This window comes from Hyalella azteca, unplaced genomic scaffold, assembly GCF_000764305.2.
Source record: "Hyalella azteca isolate HAZT.00-mixed unplaced genomic scaffold, Hazt_2.0.2 contig15111, whole genome shotgun sequence".
Classification (NCBI taxonomy): domain Eukaryota; kingdom Metazoa; phylum Arthropoda; class Malacostraca; order Amphipoda; family Hyalellidae; genus Hyalella; species Hyalella azteca.
This window is the reverse complement of record NW_025944974.1, coordinates 61,175-77,249: the sequence shown is the minus strand read 5'-3', so window position 1 is coordinate 77,249 and position 16,075 is coordinate 61,175. Positions and strand designations below refer to the sequence as shown.

Below are 16,075 nucleotides of genomic sequence, written 5' to 3'. Positions count from 1 at the left end.
TTCCAAGTACACGTAGCGACCGATTTCTCATATGTGATTGTTAGGTTTAGCCTCAATCATATTATAAGCCGTCAGTAATTTGCTGGCGGAATCACGAATTTGTGTAAATTTTTTACAGTTCGGCCCTGGCAGGGCAGTTGTGTGGCCCAGGAAGATCTGCGTCATGGTTCTCTCTTGTGCCTCTTAAGGAAGATGCCGTTTGCCCACTGTAATTTTTCACCTGATGACCTCAATCCCTGTCATGTATTCATATGAGGTAAATGCTCTCCTGCTATTACTTGTCGAATGAGGGTTTTTGGCGCTCGTTGTCCTATAAATATGCTTATGAGAAGGCGAATAAGCAAAAAATAATAATTTTCATGTTCCTTTATTTCAGAGATTATCCACACGCAAAAATTAATTCCATACAAATTGATTTATTGAATTGGTGCAGTGCCTTTCAGGTCACAAAAAGAATGACTTTGTACTTTATTATTCATATCAGATACTGGTTTTAATTTCGCTAAATTTCAAAGTAGATTTTGTGACTTAGTTTATTTCAAAACTTTATGGTAAAAATAAATGATAACTCTACAAGCATAACAGATCTTAACATGTGCTACAAGAGTGAAATCAAACTCTGTTGATATGGCTTACACGAGAAGGTAAGTAAAACGATCCTAATAAAACTCCTATAGCTTTCCTATGAATGAATTTGTTACTTACATTAATAAAATAAATTCACAATTAGAATTCAGTACGTACGTCGCAAACGGGTCTTTCACTGTTGGTAAACATTGTAATGAAGAACGAATTGTTCATCGAAACAATGCACTGGAACTTAGCGACGCTACATTACGATCTCTCTTTCATCAAATGACGCTCGATATTACAGTTACACTTTCTCTAGAATACAACTTGATGAAATCAATGAATAAATGAGGCCATTATAATGATTGAGTAATATACTTTTTTCCTCGTTTTTTAAGGCATCGGTGTCATGTGGAATTAAAAAGTGTTAGAAACACGAACTACTTAGTTTCTAGAGACGAGTCTGCTAATAGGATTAGGTTTAATTTATTTTATTGCTTTTAATTTCCTCTATGGAACCAATACCGGAATAATAACACCAAAAAGACGGACTCATACATGCAACGTTGTATTAATTTATTGCATGAAAAGAATTGCCCGAAAGGTGGAAACAAATAAAGATAATCATCGCATTGAAAAAGTGAAGCAGATTTTTACGTCGCAGCCGCACATGCATTGGTCACCAGCGAGCCGAAGCTTGCGGCAAAGATTATAGAAAAGATTCGGTATCTCACCGACGAACCGGAAAAGAACCACAAAAAATATATTAATATTTTTCAATATAGCTAAGAAAGCTACTGGATTCGTGTGGAATCCCTTCTAATTTTCCATCCCCTTAATTATCAGTAAATCTTTTATTCTAAAGCTGTTTTTATATGAAATATAAATGAAAACAGTACAACTTGAATTATTATAAATGAGTTATCGTAAACAAAAGCCATAAAGTTAATTATATTTTAGTGAATAATTTGCTGGTTTCATTCAAGTTTTCAAATCTATTATTACTTTATAATGAGTATTCCATGCCGGCAACTAATATTTCTTTCAATTCACACTAAAATACTATCCACAGAAAAATATTATTTTTCAAACTCGTTGAAATCGCCAGGTTTCTTAAGCATTACATTCAATATTTGCCTCTTCCAGTTCCTGAATTAATAACACGTTTTATTCCAGACGATTCACGATGATATTGAATGCGAAGAGAAAGCTGCACCTGCTCAGTCAGCGGCCCATCCTGCTCCTGCTCATCCTGAGCTTCCTGCTCACTGCATCCTGCCTCATGCTCAGCTCCAGGCAAGTGCTCCTGCTCATCCTGAGCTTCCTGCTCACTGCATCCTGCCTCATGCTCAGCTCCAGGCAAGTGCTCCTGCTCATCCTGAGCTTCCTGCTCACTGCATCCTGCCTCATGCTCAGCTCCAGGCAAGTGCTCCTGCTCATCCTGAGCTTCCTGCTCACTGCCTCCTGCCTCATGCTCAGCTCCAGGCAAGATAAGCATTAATAACTTCTTCATCACTTCCCGTATGTAGTTTCCTCCAAGTTTCGAAAGAAAGCGATCAAATAACGGACCTTCGTTCAACAATTTTTTTCCAAATCCGAAGACTCGTTGAAAGTTTTCCGCAATTTTAATGTCAAAATTTCACATTTTGTATTGATGAAAATATCGTCACCGTTTTGCGGCTAGTCTAGCGGTGGCAGATGACGCTCAGAGCTCCGCGGTTCCGTTACTCGAGATGAAGTTCCGCTACTGCGGAGTCTTGATGACACACGTACTGAACTAATGCTTGGCAACCAATATGATTTTCAGTCGTGCATCTTCAGACAGAATTCTTTGTGGATGATTAAAAAAATATTCGAAAAATAGCAGGAAGTAACGTTTTTATTGACTTCAATCTTTCTATTTTTAGAAAATCGGTGAACTAAACATTATTGTTTTATCCTGTGTCTCAAAGGAACTCTTATTTCGCTGTGTATACAAAAACTAGAATATAATTGCTTTGCAAATTTAAAATATTTTGGAAACATAAATTCTTTTGTTCTCGAACGTTTACAAACGCTGCAAGGGTATTCAAGCCTTCGAAACCATCAAATCATCTATCTTGCGAAATCTAAAGCAGCGTTGAAAAGTGCGTCAAAAATCACGCTACACCCTTCCTCTCGTGATTTATCATTCATTTCAACGCCTGTATCACCTTAGGCAATTAAGTGCTATGCATTATTTTTAGCGCACTTTCTCATTTATGGAAAAAAAGGTGCTATTGTGCTCGTCATGTCTGTCTGTCCGTCCGTCAGTCCGTGACTTCACGGACGGCCGGACGAGAAAATCTCTGTCACTCACTGCAGATAATATCTGTCACTGCACTGAAAATCTGCTCTCTCTCTCTCTGTCATTCACTGCGGTGAGTACTGATCTAATTTTTTGTAATGTTATGAGAAGAAAGTTGTTCACGTTTAAAATTTGACTGAAGTCAACTCCCAAATCGCTAAGAAAATGTGCAAAACGAAATTTATCATTTTACAATCCACAAAAACAATAAATTTCCTCGATTATAGCTCATTATATACAACCTCAACGACAGACTGAAACTCAGCCGCTAACTAGTCGCAATTGAGCCGCTATGATATATTCATTGAATGAACAGCAAACTATTGCGTAAAATAACAGTTTTTTCACGAACGGCACGAAAAAAATTTCCGTTAAAATATTTAAATAATATAACTCAGTACTCACTGCAGTGAGTGACAGAGAGCGCATTTTCTCGCCGACGAAAACTTGAGGTCACGGACAGACGGACGGACAGATGGACAGACAGACAGAAAGACGGACGGACGGACATGGCGAGCATAATAGTGCATTTTTCCATAAATGAGAAAATGCGCTAAAAACGAAAGAATTTACTGATGTCTACAAGAGAGGAATTTTGCAAGCCAATCGGGTAGAAGTACTCTGTTCCGAAATTAGCTAAGTAAACGACAAATTATTTGATCATCTTCGTTTTAAAGCTACGTTGTGGTGTTCTTAAATGAATGAGTTTATTACAGAACTGGTGCCACCCCGCCCTACAAATCCGAGCAAGATGGTGTCGTCTCTAATTCTGGACCAGCCAAGATGTTTGCGCCTATATTACCTATCGAGGAGAAGGAAGTAATCATTAACATCCAACCAAATGATAAAAATGAAGTTAACAGCTCCGTTCATGCTTTTCCTGCACCATTGAAGCTTGATGGAGGAAACAAAGTCGTGGATTATCCCGATTATGAGTATCGCGCCGAGCCAGAAGTCGGTGTCTTCGGCAGTATTGCAGCTTCGTTAAATCTGCCACAAGATTCAGTCTTAAATAAAGCATTAAACTTGGTAGATAACGTCAAGCAGTTTGCAGACGATGGCACTCCAATTATGGAATCTGTTTTCAGTTTTGCCAAGGGTCTAAAATCCATGTCCAAAAAAGTGTCCGAGATTAATCGAAAGATTGATAATAAAAAATTAAAACTTGTTCAAGGTTTTGTGGATTCAAAGGAGACAAAACCTGATTACGAATACGATGTGAAGAGGCCTCCTATCCCAGACCCTCCTCTCGGACCAGAAGCTCGCAAGAATACCGAATTTGAAAAACAGATGCAACACGAGGATAAAAAACCATCGTTGCTTAAGTCTATTGCACAGAACGTCGGACCAGCAATTTTGGCAGAATATTCCAGAAGTGTTAATGACGCACAACCTGATGGCGGGCCTTCACTCATCGAAAATATTTTCATCAATGTCGGTCCAAAAATCATAGCAGAAACTTTTGGAGGGGGAAACGATAACGGAAATGATAAATCAGAGAATGGTTTCAATAGAGCTTTGAAGTTTCTTGCCCCGTTCGTGAGAACGGTAGTCGAAAATCAAGAAGGGGATAAAGATGATGTGAATACAGCAGTGTCGTCCATCATGAGGGTAATGGGGAATTTGTCGCCGTTATTTGAAGGAGGTGGACCAAGTAAGAGACCGCTCGGTGACACTCTCGTGATACTCAAACCTGTCTTGGACATTTTGGGGCCTTCTATCATGGACAAAATATTAGATAGTAAGAAAAATGAACAATTAAATGCTCGACGACATGATGCCCAGTACAGCGAGTTGCATGAGGGAAGGAAACACTCAAATAAAACCATCGTTGACAAGATGCTGAACGGCCTGGATGAAAAAACTGTCGGGCAGGTGTGTAATATTAAAGAATGCTGAAATACTAGTGAGTTTCAGTCAAATAGTTAATGCAGTTATTATTCTATGTCATTAAAGAAGTAACAACTATTCTCGATATTGAAACAAATAGAGAAGTGCTCGTGTATAGTTACAAGTTGTTAAGTAATTGCACATCTGATTTAATTTTCACTGTGTCTCCCTTATTTAACATTGGTTGTGTTGTATCAAAGCATTATCTTAACATGGCTTTATGACACATGCATAATATTCAGCTCTTATTTTCTGTTTGAATGCAAAATATCCGGAAGTATACGATCGCGTCACTTCACACTATCATTCATGCTCGGACTTCATACTTCAAAAGTTACCTTAAATAATTCCAGTAATGCCATAGAATACTTTCATGGAAGCACGATATTTTCAATAATATATGATTGTAAAATAACGATTAAATTTTAATAAACAAAAGTCTTTGTGCTTGACTGCAGTTAGATTAAAGAATGTTTTACGAATATTTGACAGCGTTGTGCTGAATAATCTAACAGACTGTGACCTCGTAAGTTCGAATAGCTTCGTGAATCCAAATACAAACAACGTGTAGCTAAAAAAATGAGAAGTCGAAGAGTCTGATTATATTTTTATTTTTTTTTCACCTTATTCGATGTTACGTTATTGTATGCTGTTCCTTGAATTTTCGCATCCAAATTTTGATTCTACAGGCCATGGGGCGAGCGCTGACCGGCATCTTGGTGAAAGCGTTGCCCGACACCGTGAAGCTGCCGCGGCCGTCGGAAATACGGCGGCCTTACGACATGGCGGTCAACCTCCTGCTTGGCAACCCACGGAACAATTCGTGAGAAATCTTGCCATGCGATGCATGATATAACAATATTTTATATCTCAACTGCGAAAAATATTATATATTTTTATTCATATCATAAGACCAACTTTGCCATGCGATGCATGATATAAAAATATTTTATATCTCAACTGAGAAAAACATTACATATTTTTATTCATATCATAAGGACCAACTTTTAAGTTCACGAAAAAGCTTCTTTAGATACAACTGGGAACATCATTTAAAAGGATGTATTCCTTTTCTAAAGAACTCGTGGGTTGTCTAATTCGTGGCTGTGTTAGTTTAGTTTCTGACTTCATTCATGTTAAATTTAGTTCATGACTTCATTCTTTGTAAGCTTAAAAACGATTCATTGTGTTTTAGTAATAAATATGTGAGATGTTCGGCTAGGACACACTACTTGTGATTCCACTAAGACTCACTCAACGCGGTCATCTCGTATAAGAGGGCCATAATCTCAACAACTCCTGATCAAGGTTACCACATTCGGTTAGCATCTCAAGGTTTATTAGAAAAGCCCTCTGGTATTAATTATCGCAAACATTACATATTACTACTAAATTTTATACATTTTCACTGTCATTTTTATTAAATTTTTATAATGAGTTAACTTTTTCTCATGTCAATATTTTGTGAGTTCAAATTCAAATGCTGGAGAGCATTGAATTTGAAATTCAATGCTCAAGCAAAATTATATTCCACTTGATCAATTTCATTCACTAACGCATTGTGCTTTCTTCATATTGAAATCAAACCGAGCAACAGTTGACTTATTGTTCTGATTGGTCCACAGGTACTCTAACTCTTCTCACGCGTGTGCTTATATTCCTGCTTTATGAGATTTATGATTTTTGCGTTTGAATTTCATGTTGTTGAAAAATAGCTACGAACAATTGCAAAAAAAAATACCTATGAAATTTAGGTTTTTTACATGTTGCACATTAAACGATAACTTATATAAAATTGATCGGATCACACGTCGGAGCAATCGCGTTAATTAAATTAACTTATACCATCTTTACGAATCGTTTTTCTCGAGATTAGCCTCTTCTATAGATGCGCAACCTTTGGAACAATTTATGTTTTCAGGCGCCCGGAAAGAAATCAAATAATATTTAAAGTACGAAAATTTTATTGGTAACTTAGAGCATCGGCAAACAATTGTCAACGGATGAGTGAAAATTTGTATCAAATCTGCGCAGCCAAGGACATCTGTCCTTCTTGATCATCACAACATCTATATCATCATGATAAAAATTGCTTTGCTCATGCTACAAGGGAAAGTCTCGCAATCAGGCTAGCTGATCAAGATGACAATCACTATTTACATAAGGACTTTCTCTTGACTTGACCGTCGCCATGCACATAACTGCTCGCCATATCAAAAGTTCAAGAGCCTCTCGATGAGGTCATATCACCTCATGCGAACTTATGCTGAAGGGCCGATCTCTGGCGGTGGTGATGCTTAATCAGACACGCAGTTCAATTATACTTATATACCCTGGTTTCAATGTGTAAATCATATTTAGATGTTGAAACTAATTGAAATTATCTTAATTGAACCATTGCAAATTGAAGTTTATTAGTCTAGAATTTCGTAATCAACCCGAAAAGGACTCCCAAGTAATCAAATTTAGTAGTGACTTTTAAAAAATTTCTTTTTACTATGTCCCACCCGGATTCTTATTTCAGTTGTTACTATCGTGATCACTAAGGGATATCAGGGGCAGAAAGACACCCAGGAAATAAATTTGTACTTTTTCGTTTGACTTTATTGTCATTTTTTGTATTTTTTTCAAAGTGCTTCTCAATTTTTACAATACTACGGGTATTTTCCGCGCTTTGACCGGAAAATCGGTGTTTAAAATAAAATTTAGTTCTTTTTAGCGCATTTTCTCATTTATGAAAAAATGCACTATTGTGGTCGCCATGTCCGTCTGTCCGTCCGTCTGTCCGTCCGTCTGTCCGTCCGTGACTTCACGTTTTCGTCGACGAGAAAATGCGCTCTCTGTCATTCACTGCAGTGAGTACTGAGTTATATTTTTTCTGATATACTGGTTATTATTTTCACTCTTTTCGAATTTCATCGAGAAACGTGCTGCATAAATTCCACAGGAAAGAAATTTGGCACTGGCTAAGGAAGCTTTCCGGAGAGAACGAGGCTCCTGGAGGAAACTCCGCTACCAGTTTGATGATGGAAGAAGTGGTGCACCCAAAAAGAGCTCTGTTTAAAGAAGACATCCGGCACTTCTATGGGCTTCTTAACTACGAAGAAGACTCGTGTAGGAATCGTAGCAGAATTGGAGGAGTGTACGATTGGAAAAAGGTAAATAGAATCTTTGATATTTAATGCAATCATTGTACAGCCTGATGCCTGTAGAATTAACACACAAATCACTTTGAACTCAGTAGGGTAATTGATGTATAAATGGCAACGCTGATAGAAAATTGTAAATAATACATGTACATTCATTACTGTGTCTTTTCCTACAATTATTTTTTTAGTTTTAGTCAGTAGGTTACAAAACCGTTATATTCGAACAGTTATGGAGTGTAATCGATCACGTAGTTATGTATTTTTATTTCATAAGAGTTCATTGCCGAACACAAGATAATCTAGCAACGATTTTCATCAACTTGTCACACTCCACCAACCTGATCTCAGTGGTCAACCATTGAATTCTAACCGTGAATTTCTTTCCCAGTCGCACCTTACAATACGTATGCTTATAGAGCAATCAGCCAATTACCTGAAAATTTCAAAATTAATTTGATGCAAATTCGAGCTATTAGGATTAACGAATGTAATGTAATGTACGTAATGTCCCAAGTTTGGTGCCCTCGCAGGACCTGATCTTAGGGAGCCGTGTGGTGTGCGAGGACTTTGACCTCTGGAAGGCGCCGCTCAGGGACGTCGTGGCCTTCGGCAGACAACAGAGTTGGTCCTTCGAGGAGGAGCTCGCCAAGAGAGGGAACATTCGTGTGAGTCCTTCATAAATTAATATTTTAATTCATAAATTCATTATTCGTGTGAGTCATAAATTAATGAACATTCGTTCATTAATTTCTATAATTTATACGCACATATTTGAGAATACACATATGTATATTTGTACGCGTAAATTTGTACATCTTAGAGTTTGGTTGATTTTATACAGTAGGATAATATTTCAAGACAAATGCATCGTGAAATCAAATTATTAATGTCATAATAGTCCATTACAGAGGCAACGATCTAAAAAGAATAGAATTTTGGCACCTAAGACGTCATCAGCCATCAGTAATAGATTTTAGTCCAGCGGAGTATCCTGAGATATTAATTAAATTAAATTCAACTGTATGAATGGTTAATATACTTTTAAGGTGCACGCATTGGACCAGCGTCCGAGAGCAAAGAGCTACAACCACACGCAGGAGATTCTTGTCTACCCAGGCCGCCTGCTGCAGAGTCAACCAAGCGACTCCCAGGTATATAATAAGTTTCTAACTATGAATCCAGTGATGTCCGTATTCCTGGGAACCCCTTATGGAAGAATATTACAAACAGTACAGTAATAATAGGTACCATTGAATTATTCTCTCATAAGTACCGTAATTTGAGAGAATAATTAAAATTGCTTATTAAACACTGCATTGTTTCTTTAGTGATCAAATTAGAAAATTTTAAATTTCGTGGAAATAAAAATGTTTGCATTTAGAGGAGCCATGGATTAGAGTTAGCACAAAGCATGTTAGTTATTTATATTAAATACGTCAAAGTTTTAATCTATGTGCAAAGTAAAACTTTGGACGAAGCAAAAATGAATTTTAATTTGCCTCCAGTGCCATTAAATAATTTTATTATGTACTTTCATTTTGCCTCCAGAGCAAAACGTTCGCTGGCTGGCTAACGCACTGGGGTTTACTGCGTAGTCCTCTGCATCTCGTCAAACTTGACCTCGGCGGCGGCGAGTGGCAGGTCGATAGAATAATAAAATGCCTATTCTTCGTATATATATATAACTAAATACATACATATCTTCGTATACATAACTAAATAGTTTCACATCTTTAAATAATTATAGTGAAGAACCAGGTAACTTTCAATGAACTGTCACGTATTTCAGATTCTTCAATCGCTGACTAAGGAAGAGACGCCAGCGCTGGAGGATATTTTGCAACTTTCGGTGACGGTTCGCATGGAAGAGGCCATCAAGGACCCGTCTCTGTACTCCGCCTACGCAGAGACCATCGAGACTCTGGCTAGTCTGGGACACCAATTATTTAGTGTTGTTCCTGAGTCCACGGTACCAGGATTCGATGATCCGCTGGTGGCCGGGCATCAGGTGGCGTTTCAGTATGAGCTTGGCTTCGTCAGGATATAATCTTAAAAAAATAAAAGATTTAGATCAAAATATTGATATTATTTAATTAAATGATCGTTCGCATCCAGCAGTCACATCCCGATCATACCGCACGGCGGAGTGCGATTTCAACCCCGGATCGTAGCTGTCAAAAACCTTCCCTGAAGAACAGAGAAAGTATAATTCTTCTGAGTTATTCAAAAGAAGAAAATTTGACTTCCGTGAATAGAAAATTATTCGGCTATTTTGTGAAATAGAAGATTCAGCCACAAAACCAATTAGATTCAATTCATCGTTCTCTCTATCTCCTTCTTTTGGCACTCCGGGAATAATATTCCTAAAACGAGGCGAAAAAACAATATTGAAAACTTGCTAATTCAACTCAAAAGTTGATTTTATCATTTTCAAAAAGTTCATATAGATTTTATACTTGTAATATAAAGAACATCTGCAATAAAAATCAGTTATTGAAATCACAATCCTTTCAATTTTATAATGAACCATTATTTAATATGTTCCCGCATTATTTGCCAACAAAACACAGCTAGACTTGGGATTTTGTTTGTTGTTGGGTAATATGTAGATGTGATATTTGGAATAATACTGATAGTTGGCTACCGTCCTACTTTCAAATTAAACTTTTTATTTAAAGACAGCATCTCATATAAGGACGCAAACCGATAAGCAGTTGTCTACGTACAGGTAGTGTAAAGTATTTATCCTTTGTTAATTCTTCCTTGTTATTTCCAATAAAACAGTACATACCAACATTATTTTTCTTTTCAAGAGGGAACTAATTAAGTTACATGTTGCTGGATTTTTCGCCAATATTTTTCACCTTTCCTGTTTTTAGTAGCTTTCGCTGCGTATCACGTCCTGAGTCGTCTAGATTAGTCTTTGCAAAATCGATAAATAAGGTGAAATTTCTTTCTGACCAAAACGAAAGAACAATGAAAGGCTTTCATGGAAAATATTTTGCAAAAATGTTCATTCTCACATGTCAACGGTCAAAAAGTGTTTAAATAAAACTGTTTCCTAACATAGACTAGAACGGAAATGTACTCATTTTTGCCCTTAATTCAAACATTAAAGAAATAAATCGATTTTTTCAGATTCGTAATTAAATCCAAACACATTACGATTGCCCAAAATCATTCAATTTTTTAGATTAATTTCTCATATATGGTTTTTGTCGATAAAAAATATAATTGTATGATTAAAAATTATATTGAATTTAGAAAATAATTAATGCAACAAAGCTAAATTAAATATAAGTTTTCTCACATGAGCTTACATGAGACATGAGCGATGCAAAATTTATTATGTCTATGGCCGCAGTCAAATTATTTTTCCATATAAACGAAAATGGAATTAACATTGATCAAGAGCATGAAAAGATTTGTTTTATCTTCTAGATCCGTCTGAACATTTGCTAAATTATCCGTCCGACAAAAGTTAAATTTTCTTTTAGTGAATTGCGAAATTACTATATTTGAAGCAATTTTTCAAGAACATAACAGTAAGGGATATAAATCGTTGAAGTTTGTAATAAGTTACCCATAATTTAACGATCATTATAAATAACCTTGGGCTGGAGATCACACAAATATTTAGGATATCAGAACTCTCGAATATAATATCAGTCACGTAAAGAGACTGAGACTATCGGTGATCGGTCTTATCATGACCATCGACAGGGAAAGGATATCTTACACAATTTACATGAGTGGTGGGGCTATACGAGTGATAACTACTCTCGTGTTGAGTGCGTTGTTGCCTCCGAGTTTCACTTTTTTCCGATGAACATGCCAATGGAAAGCGTCCAGTTGCCATGCAGAGCAAATAGCTTCTATGGTTTCAGTTCTTTAATATTTAATTATTAAAAAAACGCTTTGAAATTCATCTTTCACCATTGCGTATTTTGGAATAGTAACGTAAAAACGACAATAGTATGATTGCAATAAAGAAAATATTCACTTTTTCATCCATGTTAGTTTATTGTAGAGGATAAAATTTTTAACCTGATCAAGAAGAAGACATAACAGACATGATAGTACAATTTCATTCGAATTAATACTTTAACAACGGAGTTTAAAAATTCATATTATTATTTTTTTTTAAGTTACGGAAGGTCATATTATGCAAATGTCTTCGTGTTTTTTTCTTGAGGTGCATAAATATCGCGTCGTACGCTGCAGTGAGTAACATTTAATGTTTTACATCGTCATTTGCAAGAAAATATTCAAATTAATTAACTTTAAACTATCGGTCTCTGGATGCAATTACTAAGTTCTTTGTCCGAAAAGAAAAATTATCCGGAAGCAACATTTCTAAATAACATTACCAATAATTAAAAGAACAGTTCGCCGAGACGACACTTGATGGACGAAGGTGAAAATTAATACTTGATGCGCAATTACGTCCCGGTGCGCTCCCTAACTGTAATTTATCTATCCATTTCATTTAAATCATATTGAATGCTTGTAAAATCTTAGTGTGTAAATGCCCAATCAAAGTTTTCAATATATTGCATGCAGCGGCATTGAAAAATCAAGATTTTTCTGCAGGCAGGCTTGCGTTGTACTAGGAGTGAAATTTAATTGGTCGCGAGTCGTCATGGGTTGCCTCTCTACGAGGTTCTAGTTAGAATTGAATCACTTGCAGTATATTAGAAATCTACATGTTCACTTGAGGAAACTAATCGAGAGAATTCTTGTCCACAGCGATATTGTTGCTACGGGAGAAAGTTCACATTCCTCATAAAATTATACCTTTAACATCAAGGGTGTTTGTAATCTGAAAGTGGACCATCACGGCCATAACTCTTACTTTGGTTGATAGCGGAGCAGCGACTAGGAAAGTCCTGAGAGGCCCTGGTGAGACGATCAAGATGTCACGTACGCGACAGGCATACTCATGAAGTGCTTCAACACTCGACCGACTCAGGATACTCATATTTATTTTACTGTTATTGGCTGGGAATATTGTAAGAATGCTATTAAATTTGAAATATTATAAATAACAATTTTGTTATCAAATTATGAGGAGAATTTTGAGAGAACTACATTTTTTTGCTCGTGTTAGCATGGAACGATGAAAAACTGATTCTGTATTATTAAAGACAATCGGTGACTATCATTTTTGGACATATACATTGTTTATGACAGTACTTCCGAGCGTGACTGCTTCATACTTAGAAGATTGATAGATTTTAATGGATAAAAGTTGTTTTTTTACCCAATATCATGGTCATTATACCCTAACTTTATCGCGAATGGAAAATATGATAAGTAAAGCTACTCCCTACTTGGGCCGATGAGGAATGATAACAACTCCCTACTCGGACTGATGAGAGAGCACAACAAAAGTGAAAAATTGCAAAGAAAAATTGGAAGCAAGATAGTAATAATTTCGTAAATGCACCTATCAATTATAAATAACAATGAGATTTCGAAACATAACCAAAATGAAAGACTCGATCATGTTCAGTTTAGAATAAAAAAAATATATTCAATGTCAACACAATTAATTTCGAATTAACGGTTCCGACTCTTTAGATTATTAAGTAAACTTATTAATTATTGAATTTCATGTCAGTATCTCTCCGAATATCATTTGGGAACTTTGTTTGAATCGCAATAGAAAAATATCAAGAAGTTGGTAAACAATGAAATTTTTATGAAACCGGACTTCAACTATATAATAAACATTAAAAAAATATAACTCAGTACTCACTGCAGTGAGTGACAGAGAGCGCATTTTCTCGTCGACGAAAACGTGAAGTCACGGACGGCCAGACAGACGGACGGACGGACAGACGGACAGACGGACATGGCGAGCACAATAGTGCATTTTTCATAAATGAGATAATGCGCTAAAAACGGGGAAAAAATTACAGTGATAGAGTCGAGACTATCCCTCATTAACTGACTAACTAACTAAACTAACTAACTAACTAAAAACCCGAAAAATATTTTCACAGGCCAAGTTTTACCCAATTCATTTCAGTCCATAAACAGCAGAGTTTTGTTGCTGTCGATTAGGCGTGTTGACATTCCTGACATATTCCTCCAGAGCAATCAGTGTCGTCGGTGTCTCTCACGCCGCTATCTGCTTTGTCTAGGCCCATTTTACGCGGTACTTTCATCAGCAATGCAACTTACTCTGATATCTTCTGCTCGCGCCCTCAAGTTGATATCTTCAATTGTAATCTCCAGAGGTGACACGGAGATTACAGCCCGAGAAGATTGGCATTGTGCTGCGCTAGATTTGACATCAGAGGTGACACGGAGATTACAGCCCGAGAAGATTGGCATTGTGCTGCGCTAAAATCCAAATTATAACTAACTCGAATGCACACTAATGACATATAACGTTTCGCTACCACAGTGGTGAAGTTGTATTCCTGTCATTATCAGTAAACAGAATACATAATCCACAAAAATCGGAGCTTGAAATTAATAATTTACTCGATAGCGAAAAACTCTCGCATTGCTCGCGGAAGTCAACGGCAGCCTTGCATCTAAAATAATGATTCGTTTTATAGGATAATGGATAACTACAAATTCAATTAACACGTCTTAAATAATAACAATAATCAATTAACACCTCCTATATCTTCCAACAAAATTATAAAATTACATTTCAACATCTGGTTAAAGTATACGAAATACTTTCTTGCATATAAAGCTCTGTAAGAGTCTCGGCCTCCATGAAATTACATTGAGAGCTTCTTTTTCCCTGTCCAAGTGTTCAGTCAAACCAGGAAAACTCATTCATTGTTCTTATCTGCCCACGAATTATCGCGCGCCGTATCAGTTACTTTACACATGAGCTTGCGGGTGTACATATATGCATAGTGGAGTCAGCTTTGATTAGGCTTGTCCCAGATTATTAACCAACCTACCACCTTGCCAATTTCAACCAGAATTTGTAAAACTAATCGCGTGTTTCGAACTTGCAACGCACTGCTCCGATCTTAATAATCTAAATCACTCAATTCTTCCAAGTTTAACTTCGCTTTATACTATCAAATCCAAATTACACTCGAGCTGAAAGTAACCAAATGTCTGTGCATTGTATCATATGCCACTTTTCACTCAATTGTCGAATAATTAATTAGCAAAGGCTAGAGTCATTAATGCGCAATCCTTATATAACGAATATAATATTGGCAACCTCCATTTCACAAGCCCGAAGAAGCCATAATGGCTTCGAATAAATCATAATGGCTTCGATTTCACTAGCTTCCTCATTCTAACCAGTCAAACCCGGGCAAACGTCCCTCAATGGCAAATATTTATAAGAATTGTATCACGGTTCTTTAAACCGACAGGTTATTCAGTAACAGGTTATTCGTCTCTAATTAATTCAGCCAAAAACATTTGCGATGGAGCATTAACAAATTTTCTTTGTAACTTGATAATAAAATTTGCCAAACCATAAAACTTCATAGAAGACAAACTTCCTAGTCAGTGCGTCACCGCTCATGTTATACAGGGTTTGCTGCTGCGATGTTCAAGTGATTTTCAAGTGCTTCATCCATCACCTTGTTTTGCTTGGAGGTCTATTTCATCAGTGGGTTGATCTTGAGTGGACTGGACCACTGGGAAATTTACCAAGTACCCTAGAATTCTGTAATTTCCTTGCGGTACCACTAACAAAAGAACAACATCCGCGCATACGCATTCATCTAGCTGTTCTAGTATAACTTTTGAAAGTTTATGCCTTTGATAGAAGCGACTTTTTAGCGCATTTTCTCATTTATGGAAAAAAATGCACTATTGTGCTCGCCATGTCTGTCTGTCTGTCTGTCTGTCCGTTCGTCTGTCCGTGACCTCAAGTTTTCGTCGACAAGAAAATGCGCTCTCTGTCACTCACTGCAGTGAGTACTGAGTTATATTTTTTATAAATATATTTTTTTTCTATGCTTCTATTTTTTGATGACTATAACCTATACGCAAGAGCTCGAAATCAAGCTAAAGAAAGCTGTCGCACCGCTGTAAAAACCCTCGAAAAAAGTATTGCTAAAAATGCAAAAAAGAACCCGAAAGCCTTCTTTTTATACGCTAGCTCGAAGTGCAAGATGAAGGACGGTATTTCTGATTTGAAAGT

At 36.7% G+C, this 16,075-nt stretch overlaps 1 protein-coding gene across 1 annotated transcript; it reads left to right on the top strand.

Moving 5' to 3' along the window:
* The first annotated feature begins 1,915 nt into the window (after window positions 1-1,915).
* On the top strand, window positions 1,916-10,729 carry LOC108679680. Its single transcript, XM_018168376.2, has 8 exons — window positions 1,916-2,055; window positions 3,613-4,771; window positions 5,476-5,609; window positions 7,734-7,944; window positions 8,466-8,600; window positions 8,982-9,086; window positions 9,484-9,576; window positions 9,725-10,729. Exons 1-8 carry the CDS (start codon window positions 1,916-1,918, stop codon window positions 9,980-9,982), a joined length of 2,235 nt encoding a protein of 744 aa, XP_018023865.1. The 3' UTR covers window positions 9,983-10,729.
* The last annotated feature ends 5,346 nt before the right edge of the window (window positions 10,730-16,075 follow it).

Bases quoted from the DNA above. Each gene is read 5' to 3' on its own strand.
- LOC108679680 (XM_018168376.2), top strand. From the start codon at position 1,916: ATGCTCAGCTCCAGGCAAGTGCTCCTGCTCATCCTGAGCTTCCTGCTC. The intron at 2,056-3,612 runs GCAAGATAAGCA...AGTTTATTACAG, and splicing joins TGCCTCATGCTCAGCTCCAG to AACTGGTGCCACCCCGCCCT. The intron at 7,945-8,465 runs GTAAATAGAATC...GTGCCCTCGCAG, and splicing joins GAGTGTACGATTGGAAAAAG to GACCTGATCTTAGGGAGCCG.